A 20,762-nucleotide genomic window follows, 5' to 3' on the forward strand; every position below is an offset into this window, starting at 1 on the left:
TAACCTCCTCTTAATAGTGCGTTTGTTAAATCTAGCACAAGAGCGGCAACCAACAACGCCGTGCTCAGGCCCTAAACAAGGTATACACAAAGTATGGTAATCCCTATGAGGTATCTGTTTCCCACAAGAAATACAGTTATTCACTTTTTCTGACATCCGTTAAATACTGAGGCAAGAAAAACCAAAATGTTCCCCAACGGGTACTTAGCCAACTTTGATTCGGTCTGAAACTCCGACTTCGGAAATATTTCAGAACGCCAACCTGCACTCGCAAAACTGCTTCTGCATCGACCATGCGGCAAAAGACTGAGGATATGACGTCGGTCATGCGCATTAGTACCCTGACGTCCTGACGTCAGTCTAATGCGCCTTGACCGACGTCAGCCATATACTTTGGTATTCGGGCCGACTGGACAGCGGACTACCCAATGGTTAGGACTGCAGCAATGTGGAATGAAGAACATCTTACCTTAATGGTGCACATCCCCCCTACTTAAATAAACCAACCCCGAGATCGCACTTCAGTTCAGAAAAGGGAAATTCTCCCATTCTGCACCGAACTGTGCTGTTACGTTTAACCTTCAAACTCTTGAAATGTCGATCATATGGTGTTGAGCATATGACATTCGACATTTCAAGCGTTCGGAGTTCTAACAGGAACCCAAATGAGGCAGGGGTGCAAAGTAATTGGCTGACTCTTGAAAGGACATACTACAAATAAATTCCAGCCAAAACAAGAACAACTGTAACACAGGCACACAGCTCTTTTTAACATTACGTTTGTCTGGATCTCATGTCTGAACAAATGTTTTCCATTTACTCCATCTCACCTTAATCTAGTCTGGTCCCAAAAGACTCAGATTCTTTCCTGCTTCTTGGCCTACCTTTCTGTTTATTTCTCCCATGCATGACTCGTTCAACTTTATCTGACCAAACTATTACAAACTACTATTTAATTGAAAATGCTAAAACGCTGAATCAAATTTCAGTCACTGCAGAACCATAATGAAATGCATTTCAGCAAGAGTGGTAGTACAATTGCTGATGGTACACATTTCTACAGGTATTCCCAAACAGAAACAAAAACAGTGATGATTTCATGTACAGCTACATGATACTTGCCTTAACATGGAAGCTTTCATCTAGAAGTATGTTGCTAGGTTTCAGATCTAGATGCAGAAGAGGTGGGTCCAGCCCATGCAGGTAGTTCATCCCAAGCGCCACTTCATACAGGATGCGAAACCGGAGAGCCCACGGTACTGGAACCACTTTCACAAGAAGGCTGCTGAGTGATCCATTTTCCATGTACTCCATTACAATGCCTAGTTTGAGGGTATCCTGCATCTTTTCCTGGTAAATGCCAAGCATACGCAACACGTGTTGGAACCGGATTCGGTTCATCATACGTGCCTCTGCAAGCAAAACGTCTGCATTCTGAATATCAATCCTGTGATGATGGGGGGGGGGGTGGAAAAAAGGAGGGTGAGAAAAGAGGGGGCAGACAGAGAGATGAGACATAAGGAAGAAGAGAAAAAGACAAAGGAGAAGACAGAGGGAGAAGGAAAGAGATGGGGAAAGAGAGAGAGGTGGGAAAATTAAATGGAAGAGACAGAAAAGGGGGAAGAGGGACAGGAACGTGATAAAGGGTAATGCAGGAGACAAAGACAGATAAGAAAATAAGTCATATACTTACATTAATTCACATTCAGGAACTTCAGTCAGCGATACTTCTCATGCACACATTTTTAATCTTGGAACAGAGTAAACAGTATGTGCTAAAAGCAGCAAATCAAAAGAATGTCAGATCAGAATATGCAACATAAAAAGTTACATCAACCTCCAAAGACACGACTTTGATAAAAGTAACTTAAAAGTTAATATAAATAATAAGGAAAACTTCAGTTCATTCAGATAAAGGATTTGTAGAGTCTAGACTATTAAGCAACAATAGTTAATTAATAAAACAATATCATGAAAATATGTTAAACAATCATTTTCTTATTCAATTTCTTATACTAAAGCTCTTTTTTTAATTCAGGCTCTTTACAAGATGTAAAAGACAGCCCCCCTTGGGTGTGCAAGTACTAACCAACAAGATGTGATTTGGAGCACACAGGTTTATAACCTTGTCTGCACAGCTGCAGACTTGCAGAGTATCTATAATATTGGTGTTAAACTGCAATCTCTATACTGGTGTATTTGTCCAACAGAAATAGGCAATGCTCTTTTGGAGGGAAAAAGAGTGTAAAGTCGCACCCTGAAATATGTAATGTTGTGGAACACAGCAAATCAGCCAAGAGGATAATACAATTACATAGGCATACTCGCAATAACTTTAGTTATTTAAGTAAAATCATTAATGCAGTATGAATCATAACATGCAGGACTACATCATAGGTGGTTGTCTGATCATCAGGCCTGACGTCCTGAATTGTCAGACGTCCCCACATAGGGACTTACTTCCTCACTTCAAGGATGTTGGTGGGACATAAAGTAATAAGGGGGAGGCACCAAACCATCTTCAGTTTAAGTCACGAACAAGTGTGGTTCTAACAGCCAAGTAGTGAGCTGAAATATGTAATGCTCTAGGAACAAATCTGACATGCATATGGACAGGGCACCCCCCCCCAAAGGAACAAAGATATTCTCTTTCTAAAACAGTATGAAAACAGAAGCAGATGGGGAGGCTGGAAGAAGGGAGCCTATACTGCAGCAGTTGCTGTATTCAAACACCATAGATGTAGCGAGCACATTTACACTACTGTACTGTGCTCATCATAATGATCACTGCTGTAGTAGAAATCCTTGCTGCTTAGCAAGTACTTTGTGTTGAGACATTCCTAAAAGAAGGCTGCATTAGTGGAAGTTGTCCTTATGGATGGTGGTCTAATCTTACCTTGTAAACGTTTTTCTGTGGCAGTCACACAACTCAATCTACCAACCATTTGGACAGGATTTGTTTAGAAAAAAAGTTTTCCTTGTTTGCCTAAAATCCTTTGTACTGTGTAAGTAAATTAATACTTGTCTATGTATATCCAAAAGATGCAAGATCTTCCCACTTGTTTTTCAGGTTTGGAAAAAATAATGGAAGAACGGCCAGATTAATAGCTATTTCTGAGACCACATTAGGCATAAAGGAGGGATTGATCCTACAGGCCACCCTGTCTTTCTGAGTGGAATATCATGTATGATACTGTGCATGTAAGGGCTTGCAACTCTCATTCTAAGATCCTTTTAGCTAAGTAAATGGCTTTGAGGAGTAGTGTGGCCAAGGCTGCAAGGACAAATAGTGTAAGCCATCAGTTTTCCAAAATAATATTCATGTCCCAGGGAAGAGGTACCATCTTACTTTGTGTTCTTAAATGTAAAACCCTTTTCTTTATTAAATGTATAGTAGCTAAAGGCAGCTCTAATGGCAAGCAGGCTGAAATGGCTTATAGATGTCCCTTAATGGATCTACATCATATTCTCGAACTCACAAATAGTACATCGACCAATAAACACTGACTGTCAACAAAATATATCTAAAACATCTTTTCTGCTGGGGGCAATCCAACCCTGCTAATTATATAAACCAACTCCAAGACTGTACTACAGCCAGGAGAGGGCAAAGCCCCAATCCTCACTGTACCTCTGTCTCAGGCAGTTACTGCAACATTTCATTGTTTTCCAGCCTCAGTGTTGTGTGATCCATGTTCCCAGTGTTGAACATTTACATGGTCAATAATATAATATAGAACCATCCCTTAACAGATACATAAAAAGGCCCTTCTCAAATGAATGAAGAAAAAAATGCAATAGGTTCATAGGTAAGTACTAGGCTATCTGCCCAAGGGCATTTATAAGCCTAGCCAGAATATGTTGGCTTTTGCCACCCCCTTAGATTAGTTCCCTGTGCCTCTGACCAGTAGAGCCATTAGTTCCCTGCGTCTCTGTCCAGCAGAGCCACTGCAGTGATCACAGGGGTAAATTTTCTGTTCCCCATCCACCCGTCAAGGTTTCTCTTGAAGAATGCTAGTGAGGGGCTCTGCCTGATGTATAATGGAATCTTGTTCAAAGCATGGGGAGTCTCTGGGTCAGGAATCTATCCCTCCAGCACATCCTATTTATTGCTGTGGTAAGGTTTATATCCCTAGAGCATGCGTCTCTCAGGGATCTTTTTTTTTTTTTTTTTTTAGGTGGAGCATATCCATCAATTCTGGGTTGGAAATGGCCTTGTATGTCAAGCAGAGATCACCTCTGAGTAAGCAGTATGCAACCAAGTGCAGCTGGAGTTTCTTTAGTCGGGCTGCACAGGTCATCTGTTTGAGGCCAGTAATCCTCTTGGCGAGGTACTTTTGTGGTCTTTCCAGTTGTTGCAGGTGTCTTGTAAGGTACATCCCAAATGGGGCGTTGTATTCTAAAATGGGTCTAATAAGTGTTGAGTAGAGGGGCACAATTACCTCCTTTGTTCTAGATGAGAACCCTTTTGAGATTAGGTGGGCCACGTAGAAGGATTTTCTAACCACCTTGGCAATATGATTATCAAAGGAAAGCTTGCTATCTACTTGGGTCCCCAGATCCCTTATTACTTTTTCTGTATTTAGGGGACTACCACCTATGTGGTAGTTCGGGGGGTACTTTTTTTTCCAAAGGGGATGACTATGCACTTTTTGGCATTCAGCTTGAGGCCATGATTTTGACACCAGGTATCCATCTCAGTGAGACCCTTCTGAAGGGTGTCTGTATCAGCCGAAGAATCAATTATGGCCCCTAGTTTGCAGTTGTCTGCAAACTTGGTCAGCCAAAGTCCTGCTGTGTTTGCCTGTACCTCTGAGAAGTATATACCAAACAGCAGGGGTCCTAGGAATGAGCCCTGGGGGACGCCACTTGTAACTGGTTTAATGTCGGACCTAGAGATTGCAACTCTTACAATGTGGGTTCTGTCTGTGAGCCAATTTGCAACCCATCTCGTGATGTAGGGGTCAACGTTCAAGTTGGTGAGTTTGTCTATAATACCAGAATGGGGAATGGTGTCGAAAGCATTTGCGAGGTCTAGGTAGGCTGTGTGGACTTCCTTACCCTCATCTAATGCCTTGGTAACCGTCTCAAAGAAGTCCACCAGGTTTAGGAGGCATGATCTGCCCTTAACAAAGCCAAACTGGGTGGGGTCCAAAGTTTGGAGGTTCCCAGTGTCTCTGTTAATGAGTTCCATGATGATACGCTCCATAGCTTTAGAGACCAGGCTAGTCAGGCTTATAGGGCGATAGTTCCCAGGGTCCGTTGTGGCACCACCTTTGTGGAGTGGGATAACTGTTGCTGTGTGCCACTCTGTGGGTACGTAGCCTGTAGACAGTGAGTTTGAACAGTGTGTTTAGGTGAGGGGTTAGTTCACTTTGGAGCTCTTGTATGACACAGCCTGGGACACCGTCCAGTCCCACTGAGGCTGTGTTTTTGTCTTTGGATAGGGCTGTTTTAACCTGTGTGTCGGTGATTGCTGGGGTCTTACATTCTTCTGGTATGGTTATGGGCCCTTTAGGGGGTGAGAGGGATGTGACGTTTGCACTGAACCCGTCTGCCAGAATGTTGGCAATATCAGTCGGGTCAGTGTATTTTGTGCCATTCTGCACCAACTCAGAGCAGATCTGAGCGTTTACACTTAGGTTCTTGACATAGCTAAAGAACACTTTGTGGTTATCTTTGGAGTCCCTGGCAATTTTTCTTTCGAAGCTAGCCTTGGATGATTTAATGAGGGATCATAGTTTCTTGCTGATACTGATCAGGGATGTCTTTCCTTCTAGGGATTTTGCTCTTATCTGTACTAGTTTCCTCCTATTATAGAACCTGTTTATGGCAGGGGTCCACCAGACTGGTTTCCTTTTCTTGGAGGAGTGAGTCTTGGTTTACCACGATCCATGCATTCCTGCAGATGATCATAAAGTGCCTTTGTAAAGATTTCAGCAGCTTGGACAGCATTGTCCATTGGCGTGGGGGCTGTGAACCTTTCCACCTCGGTCTTAAGCAATGTGAAGTTTGCTTTTGAAAAGTTTTTCACGGTGGTTTCCTTGATTGGGGTTGGGGGCAGAATGTAAATATCCAGCATGATTAGTCTAAGATCTGATCTAACCAGCGAGGGGTTGACGTCAGGTGTGGAACACCGGTCGCCCATGTTGGTGATAACCAGTTCCAATATGTTGTTCCCTCTGGTGGAGGTGTTGACCAGTTGATCCAGGGCATTCGAGTTTATAAATTCTTGGAATCGTTGGGCAAGGGAGTTAGTACTTGAGTAGTTCTCCCAGTTAATGTTTCAGTAGTTGAAATCACCCAGTATTAGGGTGTTTTGTAGGACCTTCATATTTCCCAGTGTCTCCAGAAATGCGGAATGGGGGTCCTGGGTCATGGTGGGTGATCTGTACCATGCTACAATTTGGATTGCACTTTTGACCACTGTTAGTTGCACTTGGATGATCTCTGATGCATCGTTCTGCGGCACTAACCTGGAGGTGAGAGTATCCTTGATGAATATGGATACACCCCCGCCTTTTGTGTTTCGGTCCTGGTTCTGTGGCCAAAAGGTATGGTATGAGCTGTAGCCTGGTAGTGCTGGGGTGCTCTCTGGAGCCTTAAACCAGGTTTCTGTTACTGCACAGATATCAATGTTATCCATACTGAGGAGTGCCTCGAGTGCATGCATTTTGAGGTTTAGACTTCTGGCGTTGAGTAGCATTACCCTCAGTTTTTGGTTACTTGTGCTATTTACAGTGGTGGGTTTGTCTTTTGAGCCTTGCCTAAAAAAGGCACTATGGGGGCGGCAAAAGCCTTTGCCAATATTCGAAAGCCTAAAGGTGACAGGTGCAAGTCATCTCTTGCGAAGCAACGTGGCTTGTCGAGCTTGTCATCCCAGGCAGACAGATACTGGATCCCCTTTGAATGACACCAGAAACTTAGCCAATTGTTGAAGTTGATCATTTTTTCTTTATACTGTGGTATTATTCTTGGTGAGGGTAGGATGCTACTCAGGGTCAGGGTCATACCTGCCTGGGCTACACGATCAGAGAGCTCTTCCATGTCTCTTTGCATGTAGTCCAGGGAGGTACGTCTCAGGTCATTTAAACCAACATGTACAATGACAGGGTCGTATTTGTACTTGTTCTGGAGTGACCTGAGTGCTTGTGTTATGTGGCAGATCCTGGCACCTGACAGGCAGCTAACTGCAACCTTCTTGTCCAGCCCAGTTAGTGGGACATCAGTGTGCCTGACTATAGAGTCGCCTATCACTAGTGTGTTAGGCATGTTATTTTGCCTTAAGGGCTGTGATTACATGGCACACTGATTATGTGAAGTATGTGTTTCATGGTTGGTGATGGGGTGTGGAGGTTGCTTGGATGTCTGCTTTGGAGGTCTCTGTTGCTTTTGCAGATTTTTATTTAGAGCCTCCGAGTATGTTTTCATATATTTGTGTGTTATTTGCCTGTGTTGGTTTGTTAGGTCTATGTGAGACTGGTGGTGTGTTGCTAGTATTACCCTTCTCCTCTTGACAGTCAGTTACAGTCTGGGGTTGAGAGAGCTTTGCCTCCAGTCTGGCTATATAATTGCATCTCTTGCATATATTAGTGTTTGGTGGTAGGAGGAGAGGGTTGTCTGTGTACATGAGGCAGTTGTAACATTGCCTCAAAATGCCCAGCTTCACCAGTTTGACTGGAGAGTACGCCGAAAAGTGCCCGTTGGACATGCCTGAATAGGTAGAGTGAGCCGTTTTTCTGAATGACTGGTGTGGACGAATAGAGAGCCTTGTCCTTCTGGACAGTATAAGGGGGTTACTAGTGCTAGGGGTATTTGGTGCTTATTATGAGTTTTAAGCAAGTGCTGGGCTGTAAAATGAATGGTTTGAGTGCTAAAGTTGAAGGTTTGTCTAGTTCCAAGGGAAAAACTGAAGAGTAGACTTTGTGGAGTCAGGAATAGTTTAACCCTAGCTCACCAGCACTGCCCGGCTCGCAAAACCGCACAAATGCAGTTTTTTATATCAGAAAGATTAAAGAGATAGAAATTAGCCCAAAATGGCCAATAAAACTACAGTTTCTGGGCAGAAACCACTCCTCCAAGGGCAGGTAGGCTGTTCAGAGCTCCCCACTCTCACTGGTGAACAAAGAAACTTCCTTTTTGCCCATGTAAGGTATGACCAGACACAGAAGCTTAAACACAGTCCTGTTGCTGGACTGTGGCTGCTCTGGAGTGAATGTCACTGGATCTTCACCATTTGGAAAATCTGGTCCATTTTGACAAAAAATATTTTGTAGTGGTAGATTTTCTTGTCTCTAGTGGATGTACAGGACCATTTCAGGAAAAGATTTGCAATGCAGAATGAAAAGTCCATCTTTCATGCTGTAAGTCATAGGTGTTTTAGGTCTAGGTGCACTTAAGTTCTCTACTGCTGTGACAGAAAGGTTGTGTGATACACGACGAGTTGGCTCTGCCTCCACAGCTTTCCCCAGAACCTTGTATATCAAGGGAGAGAAAGGAAAGCATGCAGATACAGAAGATCTTTGCTCTAAAGCAGGGAGACTGCATCCACTGCAAGGGCGGTCATGCAAGGGTATGTGATGCAAATGTTTGGAACCTGATAATTTTGAGTGGAGGCAAACAGATCTAACTCTAGAGTGCTGAAAAGCAAAGAGGGAGTTCATAAAAAGTTCTAACTCTACTCATGGGCACTGAGTGTAGATCTGCTGGGGCAATCCACTAAGGCATTCTGAGCAGATGGAATATAGGAAGGACGAAGACAGTTGTTTTACTTTAATCCAGATCCCAGGTAAATTCTGCAACTCTGCAGCCTTAGTTAATCCAGATCCCAGGTCAATTTGACAACTCTGCACCCTTAGTGACGGTCACTGCTCCCTTGTTTGCCGACACACCAAATCACCATGGTATGGTATAAACAAGCCTGATGATTCCTATTTGTAAGACTAGTCTGGTTACCTGAAGTGCAGAGAACATGACTTGGCTTTGTCCCTACTGTTCCAAGAGCCTTGCATCCTCAGAGAACTTATGTTTGCCTCCCAAGCCAAGTCAATGGTGTCTGGCTTACTGTCTCAACCATTTGGGATTAATAATAAGTACCTTTGGACTGGCCATTATCTCGGTTACTCATCAGCAAAGTTGCCCATAATGGGGTAGGGGGAGATAAGGACTACCCTTTCAAGGGAGTGAAGTTGTACTACCGATTTTTGAGGTACCACTGCAGGCTCCTCATCTTACAAACTCCAAACGGATCATGTGAATCAAAGATGACATGTGGCATGTACCCTTCAGAATGGTTCAAACTGTATGTTTGTATGGCACCTTGGGGAAAGAAAAAAGTTAGCATCACATTTTTTTTTTCTTTCAGGAGGGCGGACTGTTAAAAATATATGTTTAGGATGGTCTCTAGGAAACATTTGGTCTGTAAGAAACTGACACTGGACATCTGTAGACTCAGAGATATTCCTAGTTTGGTGAAGCACTGGGCAGTGTAATTAAAGGCATATTCAGCTCCAACTTGGACCCAAGCTAAATATACACCTATTGAATATAGAGAAATATGAATGCCTAGTAGCTTGAAAAGGCCAAAAGCTGCAGCTAAGCATTTGTAAACACCCTGGCAGCACTTAAAAGCCCAAAGGAAAAGGAGGTGAATGGGAAATGATCCACTCCACAAGAAACAGTAACAGTCGTTTGTGCTCTTTGAATAATGGGGTTACACAGCAGTGCATCCTTCATGTCCAGAATGATACTATGTGCCCCTGGAAGCAGAAGAGACAAATCTTCTTTACCACCAAACATTTGTTCAACCTAGAGGGGCTGAGTTCAGGCTTCAAACTCCCATTTACTGTGGAGACTAGGAATACTAGCCTGGAGGAGAACCAACACCCTTGTCCTGAGACAGGAGCTCTCTTTATGGCTGTTAAACCTGGCATGTCTTTTAGAACTGGTTATCTCAGGGTCTAGGTGGGCAAAATTCATTTCCAAGAAAAGAAGAATGGCCCTGAATTCTACATTTTGCATCCTGACATGATAAGCCCCTCCCCCAATGATCCATGGTCAGTTCAAACTAGTAACTACTTCCTATATGAATGGATGGGGAGGTTGGAGTGAAAGAAGGGCCCTTCCAATGTCACCTTCTTACACATATTGTATAGCAATATATAACACCCAACACCAGCTTTGTTCCTGTACTACCAACTGTTTTTGAAATGGATGAATAAAGTTTTGTAAAGAAGCATTCTGTTTCAGTGAATCATGACCGTCACAACTGTAGTCCGCAGTGCTAATACGGGAGTGTGCATGATACAATACATAAACAAAATGAACTAACACTTTAGGGAAACCAAAAATACAAAAACATATTTAATAAAAAATAAATAAAAAACACAGTGCTGAAGTAATGGCACTTTCTCAGATATGTATTATTATGCACTAAAAAAAAAACTTAAAATGTCAAAAACAAATGAGATGGAATAGTGAAGGCTCCTCACTCCTTATTCTCTCCTCACTACTACCAAAGTGTCACTTTTGCCATTTGGATGACTCATTCTTCAACAAAAATTAATTCACCAATGTCACCACACCAATACTACATCACAACAATGCTAATACAATGTTTAGCTTTGTTCATGCCACCTGTGAAGCTTAACAAACAGTACAGGCAGAGATAGGAGTGAAGTCTGCAAGGTATGTACAGTGCTGGCTGAGTGACTATGGTCAAAGTTTATCAAGGAGAATGGCTTGAATATTACAGACAAAATGGATGTTACAGTTAATGATGTGGTGAAGGGGAGTTATTCCCAAAGTTAAAATGTCACATCTACTTCCCTACTTTCAATTACATTGAACAAGTGGCACAGTGACAAGTGGAGTACCTCAGGGTTCAGTCCTGGGACCACTCTTGTTTGGCATCTACTTCTTTGAAGTACAGTCCAATACTAAAAGACTCTGGCTAAGAAAGTTGGCAGATGTCTGCAAACTGGGAGCCATTATTTAATCTCCAAATTATATGGATACTCTACAAAAGGGCCTTACAGAAACAGATGCTTGGTGCCATAGCCATGGGCTCAAGCTCAATGCCAAGAAATGTATAGTCATCCCCTTAGGGAAAAAACATGTACCTGTGAATTACCACATAGGTGGCAGTACAGTGGTCTCACCTTCGATAACCACATTGCCACAACAGTCAAGAAATCCTTCTAAGTGGCACACCTCATCACTAAGGGCTTTTCATCCAGAAAAAAATGAGGTCATTGTCCCACTGTACTCATCCCTCATTAGACCCATTATAAAACACAACGCCCCATTTGGTATGTACCTCTCAAGACACCTGCAACAACTGGAAAGGCCACAGAAATACCTCACTAAAAGAATCACAGGACTAAAGCAGATACCCTATGCTGACCGCCTTAAAAAACTCCAGCTATACTGTCGCATATCGTCTACTCAGAGGCGATCTCTGCTTAACATACAAGGCCATGTCAAACCCAGAGCTGTTGGACATGCTACACTTAAAGAAATCCCAATCCCTCAGAGCCACACACTCCAGGAATCTAAACCTTGTCATCACAATAAACAAAACATGCTGGAGGGATAGGTTCCTGACCCAGTGACTCCCCAGACTCTGGAATAGACTGCACATACATGTCAAGCAGAGCGTCTCTTTGGCCATCTTCAAAAGGAACCTTGACGATTGGATGGGAGAAAGGAAATTCACCCCGGGGATCACGTCAGTCGCCCTGCTAAACAGGGGTCCAGGAAGTAAATAGTGTGGGAAGAAATAGCCAGGGAATTGTTACGGCTAGGCTTGTATTGGCCCTAGGGCCGACAGCCTAGTACCAAACTATGAACCTATGAACCTATGAACATAAGGTTTTAGCAAAGCACAACTGCCTTAAATTTTTTAACTGTGCACATATATGTTTACACAAACATACAGAAGTTCATAGGTGTGTACTAGGCTAATGGCCCTGGAGCCTTTACAAGCCTACCCCATAGGATTACCCTGGCATCGTGCCACCCGACCTTAGTTCCCAGTGCCTTTGTCAAGTAGAGCCACTGGAGTGATCCCTGGAGTGAATTTTCTACTTCCCATCCACTCCTCAAATTTCTCTTGAAGAGGGCCAGTGAGGTGCTCTGTTTGATATGTATGGGAAGTCTATTCCATAGCATGGGCAGTCTCTGGGTTATGAACCTGTCCCTCCAGCACATTCTGTTGATTGTGGTAATGAGGCTGAGGTGTCTGGAGCATGTGGTGCGGAGGGATTGGGATTTCTTTAGATGTAGCATTTCTGACAGAGCTGGGTCAAACATGGCTTGTAAGTCAAGCAGAGATTGCCTCTAAGTAGGCGATACAGAGACGGAGAATAGCTGGAGTTTTTTTAGTCTGTCCATACAGGACAAGTGTTTAAGGCCTATGATCCTCTTTGTTTGGTGCTTTTGTGGCCTCTCCAGTTGTTGCAGGTGTCTAGTGAGATGCATGCCAAATGGGGCATTGTACTTGATGACTGGCCTAATGGGGGAAGAGTAGAGGAAGACAATGACCTCTTTCTTCCTGGATGCAAAACCCTTAGTAAAGAGATGTGCCACATAGACGGACTTACTGACCACAGTGGCAATGAGGTGGTCAAAAGAGAGGTTGCTGTCAACCTGTGTTCCCAGATCTCGTATAACGCCTTCTGTTTTCAGTGGACTACCACTGATGTGGTAATTCATGGGAAATGGGATTTTCCCAAACAGGATGACAACACATTTTTTGACAATGAGCTTAAGGCCATGGTTCTGACAACAGTCATTTGTCTCAGTGAAGCCTTTCTGTAGGATGTCATCACTTGGGGAGTTAATAATGGCTCCCAACTTGCAACTGTCTGCGACCTTTGTCAGCCAGAGTCACTTCATGTTAGCCTGGACGTCTGAGAAGTAGATATCAAACAGGAGAGGATGCGTTCCATAGCTTTGCATATCAGACTTGTCAGGCTAATGGGGTGATAGTTCCCAGGGTCTGTAGTCACTCCTCCTTTGTGGAGAGAGGCGACTATAGCAGTGCGCCATTCAGTAGGGACAAAGCCTGAGGTGAGGCTGTAACTGAACATGGCACACAGGTGAGGTGCCAGTTCACTCTGTAGTTCATGTAGAGCACAGCCAGGAATATTGTCAGGTCCCATAGAAGTTGTATTCTTGGCCTTGGACAATGCTGTTTTAACCTGTGCAGCAGTAATACTGGGTGCCTGGCAATCTATTGGCATTGTGATTGGTCCTTTGGGGGGAAGGGTACAGTGGGCACTGAATCTGTCGGCCAGTATATTGGCAATATCTGTTGGCTGAGTATAGGAGGTACCATTGTGCAGTAGGTCAGAGCAGACCTGGGTACTGCAGTGGAAATTCTTTACATAACTAAAGAAGGCCTTGGGGTTGTCTTTACTCTCTGCTGCAATTCTGTTTTCATAGCTAGCTTTAGAAGATTTGATGAGGGATCTCAACTTTTTGTTGAGGCTGATAAGGGAGTTTTTCTAGTCTTGGAACTTCACCTTATTCTGCATCAGTTTCCTCCTTCTGTTGCAGAGTTTGTTTATGGCAGGGGACCACCAGATTGGCTTCTTTTTTTTTGGAGGAGAGCATCTTGGTTTTATTGGGTATGGCGAGATCCATGCATTTGTGCACGTGTTCGTACAGTGCATTGGTGTATGATTCGGCAGTCATGCAACTATTCTCCATTTGCATGGGTGTCGTGAAGTTAGCCATCTATATTTTTAGGAGCCCAAAGTTAGCTTTGGAGAAGTTTTTCATGGTGGTTACCTCTGCAGGGGGGGGGGGGGTGTCCAAGGTGATTAAGTCTGTGGTTGGATGTAACCAGGGAGGAGCTGACTACTGATGTAGAGCAATGGTCGCCCATATTAGCAATGACCAGATCAAGAATGTTGCTACCTCTAGTGGGGTTAAGATCCAGGGCACTGGAATTAATTAATTCCAGGAAACGTTAGGCAAGTGTATTGGTACACGAGTAGTTTTAACAGTTAATGGAGGGGTAGTTGAAGTCACCCAGTATGAGAGTGTTAGGTTGGACCATAATATTCTCCAGGGTGCTTAGGAATGTGGAATGTGAGTCTTGGGACATGGCTGGGGACCTATAACAGGCTACGACCTGAATCGCTGTCTTACCCAATGTTAGCTGCAGCTGAAGTATCTCCAATGCTTTATGTTGGGCTACCAGTGTGGAAGTGTGCGCATCCTTTATGAATATGGAAACACCACTGTCTATGGAGTCGAAACGTGTGGAATGAGCTATAGCCTGGTAGTGCAGGGGTGCTTTCTGCTGCCTTTAACCAGGTCTCTGTTATAGCACAAATGTTGATGTTCATTTTAAGGAGTGCTTCGAGCGAGTGCATTTTGAGATTTAGACTTCTAGCATTGAGTAGCACGACCCTCAGATTGCATTTGTTTGTAGCTGTTACGGTGGTAATTTGGTCTTTGGAACACTGCCTAAAAAAGGCACTATGGGGTGGCAAGAGCCTTGGCCAGTATCCAGAAGCCCAGGGGTGACATATGCAGGCCATCTTTGGCAAAGCATTGAGGTTTGTCAATCATGTCATCCCAGGCAGATACTGGATCCCCTTAGAATGACACCAGAAACTTAGCCAATTGTTGAAATCAATCATTTTCTGCTTGTACTGTGGTATAATTCTGGGTGATGGTAGGATGGTGCTCAGGGCTAGGGTCATACCTGCTTTGGCTACATAATCCAAGAGCTCCTACATGTCTCTTTTCATGTAGTACAGGGAGGTATGTCTCCGGTCATTCACACCCACATGTATAATGACATATTTTTACCTGTTGTTGAGGGACCTGAGTGTGTGCTTTATGTGGCAGATCCTGACACCTGACAGGCAGCTGACTGTTACTTTCTCCTTATTCAAACTAGTGAGTGGGACATCAGTGTGCCTCACTATCGAGTCACCTGTGCCTAGTGTGCTGGGCATGCTGTTTTGCCTTAGGGGCTTTGGTTGAGTGGCACACCATTTAGGAGTGTTCTATGTCTCATGATTAGTGTTGTGGTGGTCAAGTGCGTTTCTGCCTTGGCGGTCTCTGCTGTTTGGGTAGATTTTTATTGAGAGCCTCCACGAAGGTGGGTGTGTGATTTGTGTTTTTATGTGAAGGCAGTGCTGGTGTGTGTTCTGGAGGGCTGTGTGTTCCATGTGGTGTGGTGCAAGTGTTGACATTCTTCTCTTGACTAGCTATTTCTGGTCTTGGCTGGAGAGTGCGTGGTTTCCAATTTGGATATACAAGTGCATATCTCGCAGGTCTGAGTGTTGGGAGGTAAGAGGAGAGGGGTTGTCTGCGTACATGAGGCAGTTGCTACAATACCTCAGGAAGCCCAAGTTCATCAGGTTAATAGCAGAAAGCACAGGGAACTGACCTTTAGACATGCCTGGAGGGGTGGGCATTAATAATAAGTACTGGAGCGGTTTCCTTGTAGAACGTTTAGTGCTGGTAGCACTTTTGTGTGCTACAATAATTGCTACATGAAGTCTGGTATGGTAAACTGCTAGACTAATAAGCTAGTAAAAGTGCAGGAGATGAGAGAACTAGCAGATCTAAGGGAAACTTTGAAGATCAGACTTTGGCACCTCTCAGAAGCTTAGAAACAGTCTTGGATACAGCAAATCTGTATCTGGATTAGACTGGTTACAGGAAAGCCGGGAAACAAGCGTAAACGGGGGCTTTTAAACCAGAAAGTTGAAAGAGATGGAAAAAAACTGCCCAAACAGCCAATAAACTACAATTTCTGGGCCAGAAACAACTCCTCTTATGGTAGATAGGCTACCTAGTGCTTACCACTTCCAATGACAAGCTAGAAGGCTTCCCTCCAACACAGAAAGGCTGACCTTATTGACAGACTGAGAATGGAGGTCCTAAATAAGAGGAATATTGGTCATTTTGCCCCATATTAAACAAGTCTACTAACCCAGTAAGTACTGAATTGGTTTCCTTTGAAAGTTATAACACAGTATCTCTTAATAATTTTAAATTGAGTGTTGCAACAAACTTTGCAACTAGTTTTATAACTACTTTTTCGACTGATATAACAGAAATAAGAAATATAGTTTGTAAAAACTGGGTTATTCTTAAGGAAGACCCTACTTTAAGATCAAGGTTCGGACATGTACCACAAATAATTTTTAAGGGTAGAACATTGAAAAAATCTACTCGAGCACCCCTTGCCACCTTTAGTATCAAATTTTGGGATGAAAAATGTGGCTGTTGTACACATTGTAAATTCATCCTAACTGGAGATTCTATTGTGATATGTGGGGTCCCATATAGTATTAAAGGGAACTTTAACTGTAATTCCTTTGGTGTTGTCTACTTGGCTCAGTGCCAGCAATGTGCTTTGTTTTACATTGGTAAGACGAAAAGACATTTTAAACAGCACATATATGAGCACCAATACAACATTAATAAAGTGTTGTTTCAGTCTTTGATGTCAGGCAGAAGTGCTCTTCACAACACCCACAATGTGCCCAGTAATGACTCTTTCTGCAATTCATACGGGGTTAGATATACTGGTAAAATATCCAAATACGATTGTAGATTCTTTTTCATAAGACCCTTTGCTCCTACTACTATTGCAACTGTCTGGGTATCTTTCTTCCATACTGCTCTCATTTCTTCCTCTTGATATTTTATGTCCCTGTACACGACACTGTATGCACTGGGTGTGGTGATTTCAATGATTAATGCTGCTTTTGCCTTCTTTTCTTGGACCACTATATCCAGTATTCTAGCATTCAGCTTTTGTTGGTAATGGGTGATCCCGTGTGATGTAGATTTCATCATTTTCTATGATGCTTTGTGGCTCATATTTCCAGTGTTTTCTGCACTTCAGTACCATAATGTCTGCACAATCACCAGTGCAACAGTCTTGCCACATTATTATGTCTTTCAGTCTACAGTCCATCTGCCATTAGTATGTCACATCCAGCAACGAAGTGTGCAACTGTTTCCAATTGTGTTTACAAAACCTACATTTGTGTTTTTCTACCACATGTTCAATGAACTCTGTAAACCAACATGTACGTAGCCCACTATCTTGGACCACCAATATTAACCTTTCATCTCTTGGTATGAATTCTCTTCTCCTTAACCATTCCTGCATTCGATCCTGATCAACATGAGGTTCTTCAGACGTTTTCTATACTTGCAACTATATTTATGCATTTACCACATTTCTTGCCTTTTCATCTGGTCCTTCACCTTATATTCTTTCTTTTGTTTTTTTGGCACATTCAGCTGCTGCCTGACTTTTATCTACTTCTGGCTTGATTTCCATTCCTGCTCGACGCCAATATGCTTCTGCTACATTAAGCAGAGAAGTCATCTTAAGAGTTATTCTCCTCATGTTTCAAAACTTTCACTACGTTTGGGTCTTGTAAGGTCAGCAGATATGTCTGCAGTCCCATGATTGTAGATCTATACCTCTTATCAATTTCAAGGAGGCCCATCCCTCCTTCAGAACTGTGAATATATAATCTTGGTAAGCAATGCTTTTTATAAATCATTTGGTGAGCATGACACATCCTTCTTGTTTCCCTGTCTAATCTACCCAACATATTTTGGGGCCAGTCAATCAGCCCAAAACTGTAAGTTAGAACAGGAAGAGCAAATTGGTTTATAGCTTGAATTTTGTTCCTAGATGTCAATGCTGTTTTCAGGATTAATTTAAGTCTTCTAAAGTATTTCTTACCAAGGTTTATTCACATTTGCTGTGGTGGTGGTGCTGCGGTAGCATTGTCGCCTCACAGTAAGACATTGCCCTGTTTGATTCTCAGCTAAAGCGTCTTCTGTGTGGAGACATACGTGAATGGGCGTACCTTCGTTGAAGGTTGTGCGTCAGGCCTGGCAAGTAAAAATCTACTGCCAATCATTAGCGGACCGGAGTTCCGCTGTGGCGACCCCTAACCGGGAAAAGCCGAAAGATACAACAACATCATTGTGGATCCTACATCAATTCCCAAATATTTATACACTCCCTCTTGCTCAAGTCTTTGTATTACATTCTTGTCCCAAACTGATGTTTTTTTGGTGCTGCAGTTTTCCTGATTTAAAGGTTGCTTTGCACATTTATCAAGACCAAATGACATTCTTATATCATCTGAAAACATTCTGACAACTTGCAGCTGTGCTTTAAGTGATGAGCTACACAGTTTTAAATCATCGACAAAGAGAAGACAAGAAGTCTTTACACTTTGTTGTTTTCTAGGAGCCAAATTATAGCCATGGCCTAAGCAGTTAAATAGACAGCTTAATGTGTTAAGGGCAAGACAGAATAGCAGTGGTGACAGAGTCTAGAGAGTAAGGTTTTTGTTTAGACTCCTAGCATTGAGCAGTAACACCTTTAGATTTTCTTGGTTTGCCAAGTCAGAAGTACTTTCAGTTTGGTATTGCCTAAAAAAAGCACTATAGGAGAAGAGAATGTTTCAGCTAATATTCGAAATCCTAGAGGGGAGATGTGCAGATGATCTTTGGCAAAGCAGTGTGGTCTGTTACCTATCTCCCTCCATGCTGACAAATATTGTAAGTCATCTTTTGTACATGTTGTGGCATCATCTTTGGAGAAGATAAAATTCTGCTCAGTGCTAGGCTTATACCAATCTGGGATTCATATTTCAAGAGCTCCATGATGTCTCTCGTCATATAGTCTAGGGAAGTACGTCTCGGGTCATTTATACCCATGTGGACTAGGACTGATTCATACTGATACTTGTGGTCCAATGACCAGAGTGCATACATAATGTGGCAGATCCTGGCCCCTGCAAAGGAACTGACTGTGACTTTCTCATTACTCAGCCTGGTGAAAGCGACATCAGTGCGTCTCACAATGGAGTCTCCAATGACTAGAATGTTGGATTCTGTGGTGGCTTGCCTTATGGGCTTAGAAGTAGAGGCTCCATGAGATGTGGCTGAATGTATTGATATGAGTGCTGTTTCGAAAGAGTGTGTTTAGGGTTGAAGAGGGTGTTGTGTGTACTTTGTCTAGGATGTCTTTGGGGATTAGGTAGATTACATTTAAGAGCCTCAATATATGTGGGTCTGTCTGCTTTGAATTGTGTATGATGGGTGCAGCGTGTATACTCCTCACAACCTTACTGACATTAGGAGTGCATTTTATGTGAGAGCTTTGCCTCCAGTGACACTGTGTAAATACATAGGTGCAGAGGGTAGTTCATAGGATTTTACTAGGCTAATGGTCCTAGGTCCTTTACAAGCCTAGCCATGAAAATAAACGGTGTACCCTAATTCACTACAGATAGATGGCCATTGCTACCTGATCAGCACCGACTATCCTTGTCCACAAGGGGCATGGATGCCACTCCTACGGTTTATTTAGGGTCATCCATCCAGATGTCAAGGTTGTGCTTATATAGGGTAATTGAGGAGCTCTGCTTCGTGTGAAGTGGGAGCTTATGCCAGAGGACTGGCAATCTTTGGGAGATGTATCAGTCTCTCCAGCATTCTGTTAATGTCACAGGCTAGCTTGAGATCCCTGGAGCAAGTTACTCTTGTCCCGTTTGATTTGAGTGGTGCTATCTATATCATAATTAGCAGGGACTACTACTTTGCCAAAGGGGATAATGAGGCATTTTTTTGTGTTTAGTTTTAGTCTGTGACTTTGGCACCAGTCATTTGTTTGCATCAGCCCCTTCTGTAGTATGTTAACATCATTGGGGGACTCTATGAATGCGCTCTGTTTGCAGTCATCAGCAAATTTGGTAAGTCATAGGCCATCTACTTTCACCTGGACTTCAGAGAAATAGATTCCAAACAGTAGAGGGCACAGCACAGATCCTTGTGGTACCCCACTGGTAACTGGTCTACTGGTGGGGGTGGACTTCCCAACTTTGACAGTGTGGGTTCTGTCAGTGAGATAGTTAGCTACCCATCTAATGATAATCCCCAGCTGGGAGAGATTCTCAATGATCCCTGAGATGGGGATTGTGTCAAAAGCTTTGTCTAAATCTAGATAGGCAGTATGTAACTTTGCCAGCAAATAGGGCTTTGGTTACATTCTCACAAAAGTCCACCAGATTTAATAAGCAAGATCTACCCTTGACAAAACTAAGCTGCATCAGGGTCAGGAGTTTGAAGGTTGCCTCTGTCCTTTTTGATAAGGTCCATGATGACTTTATCCATGGCTGTGCAGATAAGGCAGGTTAGGCTTTTGCTTTAATAGCTCCCAGGGTCAGGTGATGGACCCCCTCTGTGCAAGAGGATTACTGTTCTCCACTCTGCTGGAACAAAGCCAGTGCTCAGCCTATGGTTAAAGAGAGTGCCAAGTGTTTCCGCTGTATCTTGTTTTAGATTTAGTAAGCAGCCTGGGATGGTATCTGGTCCAAAAACAAGAGCAGTTGAGTTGAAATACCTTTATAACAAAACGACAAAGCTTTCAGGTTCAAAAACATTGAGAAAGGGTTTTTGAACCTGAAAGCTTTGTCGTTTTGTTATAAAGGTATTTCAACTCAACTGCTCTTGTTTTTGGATTTATGGTATCTGGTCCCACAGAGGCTGTGTTTTTGGCCTTGGACAGCACTTGTGTGACCTGGCCTTTGGAGATGCTCCGTAGGGGACTGGTGTCAGCAATACTTTGGAGTATAGCTGGTGGGGACGGGGGGGGTGGGTGCATTTATTGCTAAATCTGTCAGCTAGCAGGTTAGCAATTTCCTCAGGTTCAGTGTGATTGGTACCGTGCACTACAGGTTCAGCACACA

The 20,762-nt window shown here is 43.2% G+C and overlaps 1 protein-coding gene across 3 annotated transcripts in view; it reads right to left on the minus strand.

Annotated features, from left to right (window-relative positions):
• Positions 1-20,762, minus strand: part of LOC122790867 (receptor-interacting serine/threonine-protein kinase 3-like) — a 652,441-nt gene that overhangs the window by 530,112 nt on the left and 101,567 nt on the right. For 2 of the 3 annotated variants that reach the window (XM_044058527.1, XM_044058528.1), the window contains one exon: positions 1,123-1,447. The exons of the other annotated variant lie outside the window; for it this stretch is intronic. In XM_044058527.1, coding sequence (XP_043914462.1) covers positions 1,123-1,447 — 325 coding nt within the window. The remainder of the gene's footprint in view (positions 1-1,122; positions 1,448-20,762) is intronic. 3 annotated transcript variants of the gene reach the window in all.

Source organism: Protopterus annectens, chromosome 16.part0 (assembly GCF_019279795.1).
Source record: "Protopterus annectens isolate FY-2018-M chromosome 16.part0, PAN1.0, whole genome shotgun sequence".
NCBI classification, from domain to species: Eukaryota; Metazoa; Chordata; order Ceratodontiformes; family Protopteridae; genus Protopterus; species Protopterus annectens.